The 16484-nt window shown below is 40.2% G+C and overlaps 2 protein-coding genes across 5 annotated transcripts in view; both read right to left on the bottom strand.

Moving 5' to 3' along the window:
• Positions 1-5365, bottom strand: part of crebbpa (CREB binding lysine acetyltransferase a) — an 81839-nt gene extending 76474 nt beyond the window's left edge. For 2 of the 3 annotated variants that reach the window (XM_079670250.1, XM_079670249.1), the window contains exon 1: positions 4430-5365. In XM_079670250.1, the coding sequence (XP_079526376.1) occupies positions 4430-4517 (88 nt within the window). In that variant the 5' untranslated portion in view covers positions 4518-5365. The remainder of the gene's footprint in view (positions 1-4429) is intronic. The other variant, XM_079670251.1, reaches the window with a different exon arrangement.
• Positions 5366-6313: 948 nt separating this feature from the next.
• The window catches only part of LOC307032376 (adenylate cyclase type 9-like), a 33761-nt gene continuing 23590 nt past the window's right edge, over positions 6314-16484 (bottom strand). For both annotated transcript variants that reach the window (XM_079670295.1, XM_079670294.1), the window contains 5 exons: positions 15418-15577; positions 13764-13906; positions 12708-12737; positions 11233-11503; positions 6314-10979 (listed from right to left, as the gene is read on the bottom strand). In XM_079670295.1, the coding sequence (XP_079526421.1) occupies positions 9984-10979; positions 11233-11503; positions 12708-12737; positions 13764-13906; positions 15418-15577 (1600 nt within the window). In that variant the 3' untranslated portion in view covers positions 6314-9983. The remainder of the gene's footprint in view (positions 10980-11232; positions 11504-12707; positions 12738-13763; positions 13907-15417; positions 15578-16484) is intronic.

Raw genomic sequence — 16484 nt, forward strand, 5'->3', positions numbered from 1 at the left:
GCTCTCTCTCTTTAACGTGCATATACAACGTCATTATCGTGGTCTGCACAAACTTGTCATCATGCGTGTATTCTGCTAACTGCACTGTCCATAACTATTTGATAGGAATACATTTCTAGCCTAGGCTATTTCCTTGTTTTAGTGGGCTCGTTTGTGGGATGTTGCGGATGAGTTTCACCGAGACCGCCTGCTCTGAACAACCAATCACCGTACTGACCGGTTCTAAACTCATGCACGAGAATCGACGTCATCCATAGCAACGGCACGTAACTCTTAGTGATTTATCCTTAGTATGAGTAGGTCTCAGCGGCTTTGTGAATAAGTTTTAAGAAAAAACTCCTACGTAAAATGTTTTAGCGCGAGTTAGCACTCCTAGCGGTACGATAAAATGCTTTGTGAATACGGCCCCTGATCTAGACACCTAAAACACCCATATGAAAAAGATCCGTTTACATTTTAAGTGCCTTAGAAATATGTGTTTACATAATTTGTGGTCAAAACGTTTGAGGCCCACTCAGATAACTTAGACTAAAATTAACTATCTAAACACGCAGAGAGTCCTTTACCTCACTGAGCCTCTCAGTCTGACAGGAGAGCTCTCCTCCACCCTGGTTGTAGAAACATCTACTTCTTATATCCGTTAGCGCAGTTAGCACCAGATTCTAATAACAACAGCGCCGGTACCGGTGTGCCCTCTCTCTCCCTTGCTCGCTCTCTCGCTTCCACGCTCGCACTTTGGCTGTGAGCTGCGGGCGCTTGATAAGCCAACATCCCCCACTTTCATCACTTACAGTGCCCTTCGTACAGGGCAAAGGAAAAGTGTAACCGGGGTGAAAAGGGTGTTACATTTACTTAATTATGAATGTTGTTACATCAAGGCAGAAAATTAGGATGAGCGCCAACGGTCAAAAATGTTTTTAACCCCTTCCAGAGCTACCAGCGCAGCGCCCCCAAGATCTGGCACCTATGTCGCCTATGTCAAAAATCTACCCTGCCTAGTACATACAGTGGCAATATCTCAAGATTTAGCAAAAATACACCTTTATTGAACATACAGTAACACGATTCTACAAATCCACATAACAAACAATCAAAAATGAGAAAGGGTCGCCACTTATTATTATTTTTTTTAAATAATAATGTGGGTACCTGGCTGACGCCCCCTAGCAGTAGGGGTGCAACAACTAATCGACTTAATCGATTACCAAATTAGTTACCAACTAATTCAGTCGTCGATTCGTTGGTGACGTCATCACGTGTGTTTTACGCGCCGTTAAGCTCCAACGTTATTTGTCTTTTTATCGGTACTGGAGACATTTAAAAAATATATGTCATGTATTATTGCTACAAAAACACATTTTTGCAGTCTTAGTGTCGCCAACTCGTTTCTAACATGCAAAAAGAAAAACAAATGCGTCTATGATGTATTTTCGATCAGATGAGATCTCTCTCCCCCGTCTGTTTGGGATGGGGCAGGGCGATTACACACACGCAGCTGCTACATGCAGCAACACACTGCGGAGATGGCGGAGAGAACGGGCTCCGAGGTGTGGTTAAACTTTACCCGTCTCGATGTGGACAATGCTTGTTGCCAAAAGTGCAATAAGAGTTTAGCATGTAAGGGCGGTAACACGAGCAATTTGTCAAAACATTTAGCAAAAGTGCACCACATTCAGACGGAGGAATGCACCGGGTTCGACTGTCTTTCTAGTAGCTCTGTAGCCCCATCCACGAGTAACATTTCCACGTCGGGTGTTATGTATGCTAGCAGCAACACACCGAGTTAACTCAATTATACAAACATGGGTTAATGATTAGAGGTAACTGAGTTATTGATTTTTGTTAAAGTTTCAGCTATTCAGTTTACAATTCTGTTATCAAATTATTTAATACGATTTGTTAAAACAATGTTGTTTGTTTTGATGTGAAATATTATTTATTTAAATTAAATAAATAATATTTCACTTTCAATTCAGTTTTGAATTTTGACTTGAGCCATCCCTTATAGATACTGTCTTTTTACATTAGTGAGCCGGATCATTTGGCTCGGCTCTCTTAAAGCGCCGGCTGTTTCGGCTCCCAAACGGCTCTTCATGTTACCACAGTTTACCACGGAGCCTCAGTTTCGCCGCTACGAGGCTCCGGCGCTTGCAGCTCACGCGCGTGCTCCACTAAAACCCCTCCCGCTTATCGCGTCCAAATCGCGCACGTTCCATGTTGTCCTGTAGCAGGCACCTTCGATGTCGGGGAAACGATCTTCAATACTCCGAAAAGAATCCCACCAGACTCCTTTGCTCTTCCAACAGAGGATGTCCTTGTCCTGTTTCCTTTTCGTAATTTCAAGTGATAAAAACTCTCGATCTTCTCTCGAATTATTAATATTTTTGGACGCACTCGGCTCGCGTTCAGGGCATCCCGAGCTGAATAAGGCCGTTAAATGACGGCAAGACGCCCCCCTGGCCGAAACCCTGGTGGAGCCTCACTTCAGAGCGTTTACCGCGACCCATCTTTGGTGTTATGAAGTGACTGAGCTCGTGAACTGTCTACTGGATGGCGGGGGAGCCTCGCTGTAGATATCGGTAACCCATCCGACCTGTCTTAAACAGGGAGGCGGTCTAGTTTACCACGCTTTGTGCATGTGACTTTTTTTTCCCATGTCATCCTTATCCATGTGCATACAATCAATGCATGTTTTATAAATGTGTTCACAAGAACAGTTTTTTCACTAGCGACTTCATTTTACACTCTAAGTGCATCAATCACCAGAAAGAAAACTCTACCAGATGGACATTTGGCTTACTTCATCACACTTTCTCGACTGTGACTATAAGTTACTTTGTAACTTGTTGCTTTGTCGTATTTTGCTATACACAGTTTGTACAGTGGAATTACCGAACAAAAACTGTTTTTATGAGAGCAGCTCATATGTTTATAAACAGAAAATGTGCAGTCACGAAACCGTGCATCTGTGCAGTTTTTTTCTGTAGGTTTTGGCTTTTCTTCCAAACCCAACGGTGGTTTGACATCAATGAAAATGTATTTTGTTTTATAAAACCCTGGACAGAGTGAAGGTGTCCCAAGACATTGTATTTACAGTTTTGGTTTGTAACTACTGTGCACTATTATCTCCTTTGTGATGAGTCAAAATAAGACATGTCATGCAATCGAGCCAAAACGAACATCCATGAGTGGCGGTCGGACATGGCCAAATAACCTTGCCAACATAACTTTTTACAAATGTAGACAAAAATGTACATTAACGCTTTCCATGATATAGAGGAAACATATTTGTATATATCCATACACCAGGTAGGATATTTTTTACCAAATACCTCCATCCATATAGTCATAACGTTAATGTTGTAGGGTGGACTATTAGTGCTTTACTGCTTTCACAGTTTCCAGATTTGGTGACGTATCACAATATTCCTAACATATTGATACATTGTCTACACATGGATTTTTTGATAACAGTTCCACAGTGCAGGTGTGTACAGGGAGAAATCTCACAGACTACTCAGCGGTTCATATGCTTGCTTATGGGTGCTTTGGCAAAGGAGATGTTTGGGTTTTCGTCTCTGTGCTTAATGTTTTTATACTTGGCAGCTGAAATGAGCCCCAGTAATCAACACTGTTACACTTTTTTCTTGTCGCCCTGGCATCATCACTTTACAATGGCCTGAAAACTGAAAGCAATAACTAAATAAATAAGAAATGTCAAAAAAAATGAGAGCAACTGCTTTAATAGATCCAGCAAGAACATTTGCTATATAAAAGACATTCAAATTAACAGTGTGCCATGAATTGATATGGCATCTGGTGATAGAATAAGTATGGATTTTGCATTATATCAAGTATGGGCATCAGGGTCTAAGACCATACGTGCATCAGAACTATGATGAAGTGTTTAACTAACTTTAAAACGTGAGCAGTTCACTGTAGAAACAGAGTCAAGCAGATATAAGAAATGCTTTGCTAACATACACGGTTGCCTGTGTGATACAACCAGTTAGAACTAGTGCCGTGTCATGAAGCCGCGCTGCAAGATATTTATAATATTCAACGATGTTCAGTTTTATTTAATATATCAAGTCGTTGTGGACCTACTGTGTAGCTCTGTTACATTGCATTGAGTAATACCACATGGTGGTAGGGTTCAGTGCAGGACTGTATTAGACTGAATTGACACAGGGCAAGTGTAGCTAAAATACTGGCTTTGGAGTGTAACCTGCTTACCACAGAACCAAACCACAACACTGCAGTAAATGCAGTAAACCCTCAGTAACTAACATCAACACACAGCTCAGCACAGCGAGCTGGCCTGAATGAAACGTGTTACATACATTTAAGAAACAAGCTCACACGGCAATCTGAAGTGTGAATGTTCTTGATATGGGTGTATTACATGTGACAGTGTTGAGGCCTTTACCTGGTCCATCCGACGCTGACAGGGCAGGTGAACTCAGCTTCGGCCGCTTAGAGTTGGGAGGTCCGACGTCCAGCAGGTTTTCAGCCATAGTTGTTCTCTATGCCCGGCTCGTTACTTAACTTGATAAATATTGTTACCTTATGACAGGGAAGTTGTTGTATCAACCCGAAGCTTCCCGGTTAACACATTAGCAAGCCGGCAGCCTGCTAGCGTTAGCTAACTGGCTAATAGCTAGCTAATTGCCTGCTACTAGCTAAATTAACTGTTAGCGTTAGCTTGCTGCGAGTCTTTCAAAAGAGATGCAACAGCGCCCCGCTTCGCCACCGCCATTCACCCCATGATAATCCAACACCCAACACCCACATTATTATCGTTAAATAACCCAAAATAAAATATCTCCCATGTAAAAATCAAAATGACACTGTAATAATAATCCGCAGGACTGCTGCACTCCAGGGGAGAATCGTAATGTCTAGATGCTCCAAGTACCCATTTTGCGTGACGTCAAATTTCTTCATGCAAAAATCGCGCGAAGCTCCACAAAAATGCACAATTGCATAAAAATGCAGTATTTTTGCATGTCAACTCGAAAGTCACTATCTTGTCTCCGCTTGTTCAAGGTAAACAATACTTCTCCTGGACGGCGACAGTGGCTGAATCGCCGCACTCTGAAGGGGAATTCAGATATACGGAGCCTTTTTGCCCGACGACCACCGATCAAATCCCCGTTTTTTCGCACAAAATCTCTCCGAGGGGATGTTAAGATTTCGTTTTTAGGGGAAGGACGCTGTCAGATCGCGATCAGGATGCTCGATGTTCTACCTAAAAAACAGTGTTGAACCGAAATCCTAATTCCGAGCCACGACAAGATGGCGGCTGTTGATTCCTTCGATACAAAAAAGTTTTTTTTCTTTTCCAGATCGTCTGTGGAGGGGGAGGGGCCGCGCTATCACGCCCTACGTGAAAGCAGCGAGGACATAACCCGCGAGGGGCGCTCCAGCACCGCCAGACACATTCCAACAGGCACTTCATACATTTATACATATTTTTAATTTAAAGTTAAATTGTATATTAAATATCATGTTAAAATTAAATCTAGTTTGCATATATATTTTAGTTATGTATTTCATGTACTTTTAAGAATTAAACTACCACAATTCCATCTTCTAGTCTATAACATAAGAAATTCAAATAAATACTGTTATGATATATTATACTCTATTATACGGCTCTGGATATAGTCAACGAGTAGAATGCTATGATAGTAGTAGTAGCATCACCCGTCCTTTTTATTGAAAAGTGAAACATTTTGTAAGCATGGTGTAAACTACATTATCTATTAAGTTATAAGACCTAGGTAAACATTTCACAGGAACTGGATTTTTTTTAATTAAGATAGCATTACAAATTTAAAGCAGAAGTTTGTGCATGCTATTCCTCCCTGCAGATGAGCACAGCCAAAACGAAAATACTCATACCAAATATTCATTTTCTGATCACATTTTACTCATCTCTTCTGTTGAACTTTCCCCTCTTCCTGGCTGATTTTTATGTTTTTTATGTCTGTTTTTTTATAATATTTAGTAAGAACACTAAATATACGTAAGCTGTGTTCATTACCAATGTTGGCTTTCCTTAAACTTAGCCAACTAGCAGCAATGTGAACATATCTTGACTGCCTACATCTCTAATTTAAACAGCAATTTAAAAACAAAATAAATAATTCAGTCTAAATATTAGGCTTATCTGCATTTGTGGTTTGACTCTTAAACTAATTTTTACTTTATACTTCACAGTGCACTCAATTTTTCTCTGCTTTAAGATTTATTTCTCTTATACTAAAGAGTTATAAAATCACAACATTCACACTAATTCAAACAGACACAAATTCAATCAATTTTTATAATACGTGTCGCTTTTTCATAGTTTTTCTGACAAAATCTGACACATGCACAAGTATAAAAAAAAAATCATATGTGACATAAAATAACTGCATATGTACAAACACTGAGTGCTTTGTGCAAATGTGTACAAATTACGATCCTGTGGTGATAAATGGTACATGGGTAATGTGCACAAAACATACTTAATACTCTCATTTTTTTCTGAATAATCTCATTCATGGACATAAAAACAAATACACAACGTTTTCCGATCAAAAGACTTATTTCCGTCCCAGTGTAATTAAAAAAACACATCAGGGATTAATTTATAATGAAAAGATGTGGAAAAGTCACCATTTAAATGAGTGATTAGGCAATGTTATTTGGCTGTTATGATTATACCAAGTGCAACTGACACAATCTCCCTTCATTATTTTTTAACAAAGCAAAATTGCATTTCTTCAACAAAGGACGACTAAATGCACTTGGCTTTGTTTTCTTGCATTTTAAAATGACATCAAAGGACACTTTTTTTTCTTTCTGCTTAAACTAAAACAAATCTTTTCATACATCATCTAATAACCAACTGTCAGAAAATAATAAAATCCAAGTTACTTAAAATGAGCAAAGCGTAGTGATTTGGAGGATCCTGCGTGTAGCCAATACATTCTTAATGATCAACATAATTTTAGAAAGAATGAAAATGACAAAATAGATGATAGTATGTTGCAGAGTCACAAAGAAAGTTATAGTGTCTTCTCGCAAAAAAAGAAAACTTGTTTCCACGCATTCAAAATTACACTCACTTCTCGCCACCGAACTGTGTCACAGATCACAGAGACGGTAGTGTTCACTTTAATATTGTATTCATACGTGTACAGATGTGCGCTACTGGAGGGGTGTTGTGCCCTGTGGAGCCCCACTCCTTGAATCATGACTTGTTTCTGTTACTGCTGTGTACGCTATGGCTAAATGACACCAAGGATTGATTTTTCTTAAAAACAGATACCTTAAATCATCATCTGTTTAAATAATTTTCTGTGGTCTGGTTTATTGGGTTTGGCAAACTTGAACGTGTTAAGAATATGTATAAGAGGTGATTACAATGAGAGATGTGCATGTTAGAAAATATCTTGTGTAGCTATTTTTGTGTCTTTACTTCTTTGGATTTTCAGGGTATTTAAGCTCCTTGGGTCTTCTTGATTATTTGATACAAATAATCACAGCTCTCAAACTATGATTAAAGATATTACTAAAACAAAGGCACAAGATGTGTATGATTAATGGCGGAGGTAAGCTAAGATTATTTTCATGCTACAGATGGCAAGCTACTTTATGTCGATATGGTTTGCAGAGGACAAACTTCATGGCTTTTTTTGAATGCAACATTGTTTGAATGCACAATTTGTTTACATATTAGGCAGCAACAGCTAAATATTTAACAGCAGCCATGTTAGTGATTGATTTGTTTTTTGCATCATATTGCAGTGATCTTCAACATGTGATTGACTTGGATAAGAAATTAAATATCTTTCTCACAAACATACACGCAAAGTGTGAGGGGAAACAAGTGCTTAAAGGAGTAAAGAAAGAAGCATGAAGTGAGTAAAAGATCAAAGTGAACTACAGAGATGCCAGCAGTTCAATGAGAACACTAAACACTGCACTATTCAAGGCGACCGGTTAATCAGATAATTAAAGAAACTGGAAAACAGCAAGAAAAAGAAAAAAGGATGGAATTTTACAAAAAGCTAAACCTGCACAGAAAGATGCATACTTTTCTCAAACATACAATCATAATCTATTGTCAGTATGAAAACAGCATGATAGAAAACTTTCTGAAAACCAAAATATTCCAAAAATACAGTCATACTTTGTAGGCACCACAAAACAATCAGCTAGTTTAGGTTGCACTGCACCTATAGATCACTCAATTAAAGTGGCACAATTTAAGTATATTGATACAGTAGAGGGCCCCCTCCGTATAAAGGCTGTGACAAGAAAAAAGTCCCACACAGGCAGACAATACTTAACTATTGAATATATCTATAGTGATGGACTGACCAATGTTCTTCAGGCAATGAAGGCAACCAATGGAACTCAATTAGAGTGTGAGGTTTCAAACACAGCACTGCAGAAACTGTAGTAGATCTGTGCTTTGACACTTTTATTATCATATCAAGAACAGTGATTGTCCCTCACTACAAGTGATGCTCCACGCAAAATCTTTTGAGTGTCAAACTCTCAACCCAGTGTTGGCTTTAAAGGGAATTTTTTTCTGAATAAATATAGCCTTAGAGCTATGTTGTTGTCCAAAAACTAGTAAACAGATAACAACACATTTATTAGTTACAATGTTCCTTCATTACAACAAAAACAGGCTCTTTAGTTAGCCCACCTACACTGTCCTGCTGCTGTAAATACTCACTAGCCCACAGCCGAATACAGTCCCGAACAAATGCAGTTTTTACTCTGATTTGAGAAACATTTGCTAAGAACTACAGCCCCCAAGGGCTTTTACTCCCTCGCCTAGGGAGTGTTGAACCCTAACGAACCTTTCTTAAATGTCATTTCCCACCCTTTTCTCCTCCTGTTTTTGCTTTACTGTCTACAGCGCCCAGTTTTAGGGATTGTGACCTATTTGTTAGGTAAGTCAGAAATGATTAGGAGATGTTCGAGTATGGTTCTTTCACTTGTTTGCTTTTTGTTAATAAGAAAATTACTCGCTAAACACTTAGAATCTTGGGTGGAGTATCACTTTAGGTATATTTAAAGTGCCTTCCTGCTTTTGTGATGATTTCAGTTTAAAAATAAAAACTTTCCCCCAAATGTATATTCCCTTATCTGATTTGATTTTGTGCTTTTGATTGTACTCATTGTGATGGACTCTGTTGAAATAAGCTATTTCACGACAATAGCTACCAAATACAAGTTGTTGAGAAAACACTGTGCAAGACCTGTGCTTAAAAAGTTGCATTTAGCTGCTACACAAACTAAAACCTATGCAGCCTGCTTGCAGCATGTCCCCTTTTACCTAAACTCTAGCCCAAATGAATACTGTATAAAGCCCTCATGTCATCGCAGAGCATACATTAACACTGCTTCATGTGATTCCCTCATTCTTCCCATAGTTCCCTGCTCAGCCCATCATAATGCACTGGCACTTACATAGAAACTAAAATAATTTCCCTTTAGAAAGGTCAAGAGTTTGATCAAGTTTCAACAACTGATATGGCACAACAATATTGTTTAAGAAATACTTGCATTGAAAATAAAAGCATGGAGTAAGAAATCATGTTCCGTAGTCTAAAGTTGTTAAAACTTTGTTCGGTATTCATATTTGTTCGTTCACTGATCTAGTCCTGAAGGCACTTAATAGCAAAAATGAATAAGACAAAAACATCTAGAACAAAACAAATGAACTTTTGTTTCTCTGACGCCCATTCAGCCTTCTCCCTGTAACACTGCTGTGTTCAACACAGGGCTTCCCTCCCCAGCACTCGGGCAGCATTTTCCAGGAACGACATGAGTAGCTAGCAGTATAGCAACTGTAGCCACTGTTGGTGTTCATTTCCCTCTCCTTCATCCATGCCCAAGACACTTCACCTGCCATCGGTCCTGTAGCGCCAGCAGCTGTGGGCATCGGGGGGGCAGAAGACAGGGAAAGTGGATCAGAGTCGAGCATAAAACTCCTCGTTGAGTTTTGTTAGCTCGTTGACCTCCATCTCTTCATCCTCCTCCTCTTGAATCGCGAGAGGAGCAGGTTGCACCCAGGAGGAGTGGGGAGGGAGGGGGCGGTCTGCGGCAGGGGGCTGCCCAGGAAGATGCGGAGGGTCCCTATACCCCTCCTCCCTCTCCTCTGTGGGCTCATACTCAGGTCCTGCTGTTGAAGGCCTTTGTGGTTGAGGAGGGAGTGTAGGAAGAGAGGAGGACGGAGGATTAAAAGAAAAGGGAGGAAGAGCCTCTGCCTGGGCAACAGATCCTGAAGTCTTATTGGCTGTTGGTGCCACGGATGAGGGACCGTCAACCGGGTCTGTATGATCTTGATTTATATTTTCCCCACTTTTGGGGTACAGGAAGGTCCTCATTTGACCTTTTCCCTTAACATTCACTGTGCCTCTATAGTCAAAGTTGAGGCACATGGCGCTGAGCACAGTGTGGCTCTCCTCGCTCACCTGCACCCGACACTCCACTCCTGTGGAGTCCATGCGGCTGGCTATGTTCACCGTGTCCCCCCAGATGTCATAGAGCAGCTTAGTGGTGCCAATCACCCCCGCCGTCAGAGGGCCGTGGTTCAACCCGATACGGAGCTTGAAACCAAAACCCAGCATGTTCTTGTTGAAGTCGTCCAGGACGCCCATCATCTCCAGGGCAAAGTTGAAAAGTTCCCGCAGGTGCGCGTGGATGGACTCGTTGTCATTCTCAGCCAACTCTCGGACATTCAGCCCCGATGCTGCCATGTAGGTGGCCCCGATGGTCTTGATCTTTTCCACACTTTTGAATTCGGGTTTGCGAAGGAGCTCGTCAAAGTCTCCGATTAGCTCGTTGAGGACACGGTAGCACTCTTTTCCGCCCTCGTAGCTCTCCTCATAGAACTCACTGAAGTTTACGATACTGGCAAAGATCACGCCTACGCTGTCGTGATTCTTGGAGTAGCTCTGGGTCACCTGAGGAAACAGTGAAATGTGTTGAATTTTTTTTTTTTAAACGGGTTTAAACTTTATACTCAATAGTGGTTATCAATGAGTTTTCCTCTTTGTATCTCTTTTTATTCAAGGAAACATACTAAAAATAATGTATCTTAATATTTCCTTAAAATATGATTTGTTATGTTATTAAAAAACAAGCAAACATATGAAGCATTGTTCTGAAACACTTCACAAGTATGTCTGATATTTTAGTTCCAACAACAACAAAAACCTTGAGCTGGTCAGCCACATGGATGGGGATGATGTTGCCCAGTAACCACTCGGCCTGGTCTCGCATCGTCTGGATCTTAAAGCGGTGTTTGTCAGCCTCTACGTTGCCATGGTAATGTAGACGGTAGCTGACCTCGAACTCGCGGTTGAGGAACCAGACCAGGAGAAGAAGCAGGAAGAATGCCAGGACGGCCTCTGGGACCAGGAGGTCAAGAGGTTGCCTAGGAGGTGCCGGGATAGGAGTGTCAACATTGGATGAAGAGATATTCAATCTGAGAAAGAAAAGGGAAGAGCAAAAGAAAAATGAGAGGGGTTGAGGCTGAGCATAGGAATAGTAAATAAAGGCACAGCAGAGAAGGAAAATGATTGACAGGATTAAGAGGAGTGATGAAATGGAGGCATGAGTGTTCTTACACACAAAAACTGCTACTGGTGTTTCACCTTGTGTTTCCTGGCCCAGTTTGTTGTGAGGTGTTGTATGACATGACAAATATTTTCAGTGCCGCCTAAATAAGGTATGAGAACAGAATTTTTTTTGGACTATCAATGGGATAGTCCAAACTTTAGACCAAAGTTTACATTCATCTGGCAGGGATACTTGTTTCTCGACTCACGCCAATAAATCACATCCAATACACACTACTAGTGTACTACAGAGAAAAAAAATGAAATGGTTATGCTCCTCTGGGGTTGTAACTCAAATGCATTGTGGGAGTTGTGGGATATCACCAATTGAAGTCATAGTAGAGGAAAAGAAAGCTTGAAATGCCGACAGCTCATTTAATCTTAACTCAATTTTAACTAAAGAAAGACTGTTGAAAGTGTGTATAATGTGCTTCATTTCCATAGCAAAATAGAGAACATTGTAGTGGACAATACAGATTGTGTAGTTTCTAAATTCATTCAATTGTTTAAGATGTATCTTTAACAATGTCAACAAAGTACTCAAAATATGCCTTGAGTTTATAATTGTAGCATAAAAGATATGCACGCAGGTGAACATATAAGAAAACTGACGCTTGAAGCATTATTTGTCCTTAAAAACCCTCAGAAACCTCATGTTCCAGCAGGTTTAAAAACTAATATTACATGGAGGAAAACCAGAAGGTCCCCTGACTGCAGCATATGCTCATAACACTATTCTGTTAGAACAGCAGTGTGCTCAATAGAAAATGCTCACATATAAAAGAAAGCCCTCTCTCCTTCACAGTAGTGTAGTAATGCTATAAAACTAAATATAAGCCAGCACAAGGTGTATGAGTCACTTGGTGACATTTAGCAGACATTACTGATGGTTCACACATGAAGAAACACAGGTAGAGAGAGGAGGTGAATATAAAGCAAGACAGTGTGAGATTGAGTAAAAGCCAGAGAGAGCTGTAGTTATGAAAAATATAATAGAGTGCCATTGCTCAGGTTGACCCCTTTAAATGTCAATCATCCATCAAACCCTTCTGCTTCCAAGGAGACACTCACCCATGAACTGGCGAGCTGTTATTACCGCCGCTGAATAAAGAGGAAAAGAGTGGCGTCAGTCAGGAGAAAGGTCTTGTGCACAGAACAGGACATAATGAATCCTCTTTACTGGCTGAAGAACAGGTAAATGTGTAGGGATATCTTGCACCAAACAACTAATGGTGGAGAATAATTCATTCATGAATGGCCATCAAGGACACAGGTGGATCTGGATTGTATGCACATATATAAACAATGATATGGGCTGTACATAAGTTATTTCACATATGGGTCTATTTCCTAGCTTTTACTAAAATGCTGCTTATACAACTTATTTGTTTGTATAAGTGAGGATGATGTATTGGAGCACAATTATCAGTGCTGCTTACCCATCAAACTATTATGAAATTAGAAAAGCGCAGAATGGTTTACAAGTATTTCATTTTAATGAGTGCAAGTGCATATTGTGGATAATATAACCAGTAGGGATGAGGATTTTTTAGTATTTCCAGTTTCAACTTAAAATCAATTCACAATTACGTGTATGGGGGTGCTGATTTCAGAAACTAATCCAGCCAGCTGTGGCCTGATGAAGGAGGTGTGGCCAACTGTGGTATGAATGCAGAGTGGAGTGTGCTATAGTAAGGTTATGGGTTTTTTATATTTGCAAACAGTCAACCGACTTAATGTGAATACAAAAAGAGAGATATAACACAGAAGGTTACATTTATTCATTCTTGCAAAAAAAACACTTTATGCTAAAAAATGTTTTGGTACAAAGTTTAAATATAGAATGCTGTTAGTTATAAATATGACATTGGTAGGCTTAGCTAAGTGCCTTTGTATTATCCAGTGTACAAAAAAGTACACAAAACATCAGTGCAAAGCATTTTATTTGTGTAGTATTATTTTTCTACAATTGCTTTCCATCAGTAACCACATCCGGTCTCTTCGTTAGGAACATGCCTTTTTTTTTAATCAATATTTTTTTAAAATGTGTTTCCGTCAACTTGTGTGTACTTTATATTTGCACGTGTTATTTTTGTATGTTAGCAAATAGCAAGTGCTCTCCTGTACCTGTGTGCGGGGCAGTACAACAGCAGCAGCAGGGCGACCCCCGTCACAGTGGCCAGGACGGAGCGCATCCAAAAACTGAGCTGACAGAAGTTACAGTACTGGATGATGGCCAGGATGGTGGCGCAGCACAGGAACATGGTCACCTGGGGAGAAGAGGCCAGTCATTTAGGTGCTTAACAGAGCAAATAGAGAACAGAGTGAAAAGCAAAATATACAAAACCCAATATAGTTAGTGTGCTTTTAAGTACTTTTTGACTTTAATAAAGAAGAAAAGGAAATGCCTTTGTTTAAAGATATTTGTGCTTTCTGCAACTCTCATTTCATTTATTATTGTACAATTTTTTTTTGACCAAAAATATTTATTAGGAGGTATGCACACATTACTGAATAAAAAAAGCTAGTTCCAAACACAATAACGTTATTCGTTTCTCCTCACCATGTGAAATACTGCAGCTTGTGTCTTTTCTCTGCACTTAAACTAACTGGCATATACAATTATAAATGTACATCTTCATACATCAAATGCAAGAACATACTTTTCAAGGTGCTTTGGTGGGAGTACTTTATTTCTATGATACATGTGATTTGAATGTAAATTGTAAATTAGTGGTGATTCTGGTTCTCAGTGATCCTGTATTCATTGATCTATTCAAGCAAACACACAGCAAGACCCAGCGAGACAGCAAGTTATATTGGGACATGCACAGGGTGTCAATGATTATATTATACATTCCGGCAATGTTGTTATTGGATCTTCTATCTTCAAAGGCAGTTAAGTCCGAAAGACTGTGTCAAATTAACATCCCTCCCTGAGGCTACCACTTTGATCTCCATGCCCCGAAGAGATGGAGAGAGTGGAGGGGAAAGGAAGAGCGGGGTGAGGGAGAGAAATGGATAGACAAATGGGGTGTTGAAAATACCTAAAAAACAAGATATCACACACCGCACATCTTGCGTGCAGCCACTGGCACAAAGCTGGAAAGAGAGGATAAAACTTCTAAAAGTGCCGGGTATGACCTTTACTCAAAACAGCTCGAGTATGGCTGCTCTCAATCTTCTCACATTCAGGACTCGGAGAAGTGGAAATCTCAACATTTGTGCTGCCAAGGTCCACAGGCGAAGCCTCCTGAAGCCTTCGAGCTGTTTTCCTTTCACAGTTCCTATCAGGGCTAGAGCCAGTTTACGGCTCTGAGGGTCTCCAGGGATCTCTGGCTTCAGACCACCATGGGCAAGGTCTCAAGCCCCCGGACTCCTCTCTGCTTACTTTGGCTTACAAATATTAGTGAGGGCAAACCATTTTAGCTTGGAAATCTCTATTAGTAACTTTATCAGAATTAACAGTAGTCCATTTACGGCTTGGTTAGTTCTGTTTCTCTGTCCAACTACTGGCCCGTGTTTCATGAAAGCTGATCGAAAGGTGAAGCATGGGCCAAGGGAGAACCGATTAAGTTTTGAAGTGGATCAGAATCATGGGGCGGATAAACACACACATAATGCTTCAGGTATATTCCCGTAATCGTCCCCTTAAGTTGAAACAATATATCAGAAAGAGATATCAACTTGGTGTTTTAAGGCTCTGATGAATAGCATACAACACATCCTCACAAGGACTTTTCCAGTTCTTATCCTACCACCAACCAACGGACATCTTTACCTGAAGCGGCAAGTGGACGCTGCAGCTGAGGTGGGACAAGACAGAGATGGCAGGGAGGGAGACCAACACCGCCCCGATCACATGACGGGGGACCCATCCAGAGACCACCAGGAGCAGAGAGCGGGTACAGCTCATCACCTCCTCCAGATAGAAGGCCATACTGCAGGAGAGGAGAGGAGAGGAGGGGGAGGGGGGAGGGAGGAGAGGAGAGTAAGTATGTGTATGTAAGGCAACAGAAGGCCTGAATTTAATTTAAACATAACATAGCCATAGAACTTGATCTCGTAGCAGGCATGACGCGTTTGTGGGTACTCAGCTATGCAGACTACCGGCATGCTGCTTATGAATTTTGTATTAAGCACACATGTAATTAAGTGTAATTATGTAATTAAATTCAGACCCATTGTGAGTAATACCTGATTCCAGAGGAATTGGCAGAATATAGAGTACAAGATTGATGCATCCCTTATTACAAAAAACGTATGCTGTCAAAGTCGCAGCTAGAAGATAATGTTGAAACACAATTTATTTTCTAAAGTAATAAATGGAAATGAATCCCTTCTCAAACGTTCCCTACTGAGATACATTCACATTGATAAGACACCACCACATAAAACAAGTACTTAAAATACTGCTAATTTTGCACAGCGTATATTTTGCAATTTTTTGAGACAATACTCGTCTTTGCACATTCATCTGCACATGTTTTTATAAATCAACACAGGTTTATACATTCTAATGCAGGAGCAATCCAACAAATCAAATAACCAAGTTTTGGTTTTAGTTGAGATATGTAGTGCTATGGGATGGTCCATCAGTTGTTTTTAATACGGTGTCACTGAGACCCAACAGATACAGGCTTTTAATTCAGTCCATCACTGCAGCTGTTCATTTGGAAACAAACACATACATATCATTGGGCCATAATGACACAGCACTGACAACAACATAAACCTGAATAGCATATTAACTGCTTTTCAATCACGCCAGGAAAACAATATCTGACGGAAACACAAAGTTCTTGTGATTTTGTTTAGCAAAAATCAACCAAGTCTCAGACCATGAAT

The sequence above is a fragment of the Notothenia rossii genome (genome assembly GCF_949606895.1).
Source record: "Notothenia rossii genome assembly, chromosome: 1".
In the NCBI taxonomy this organism is placed as follows: Eukaryota; Metazoa; Chordata; class Actinopteri; order Perciformes; family Nototheniidae; genus Notothenia; species Notothenia rossii.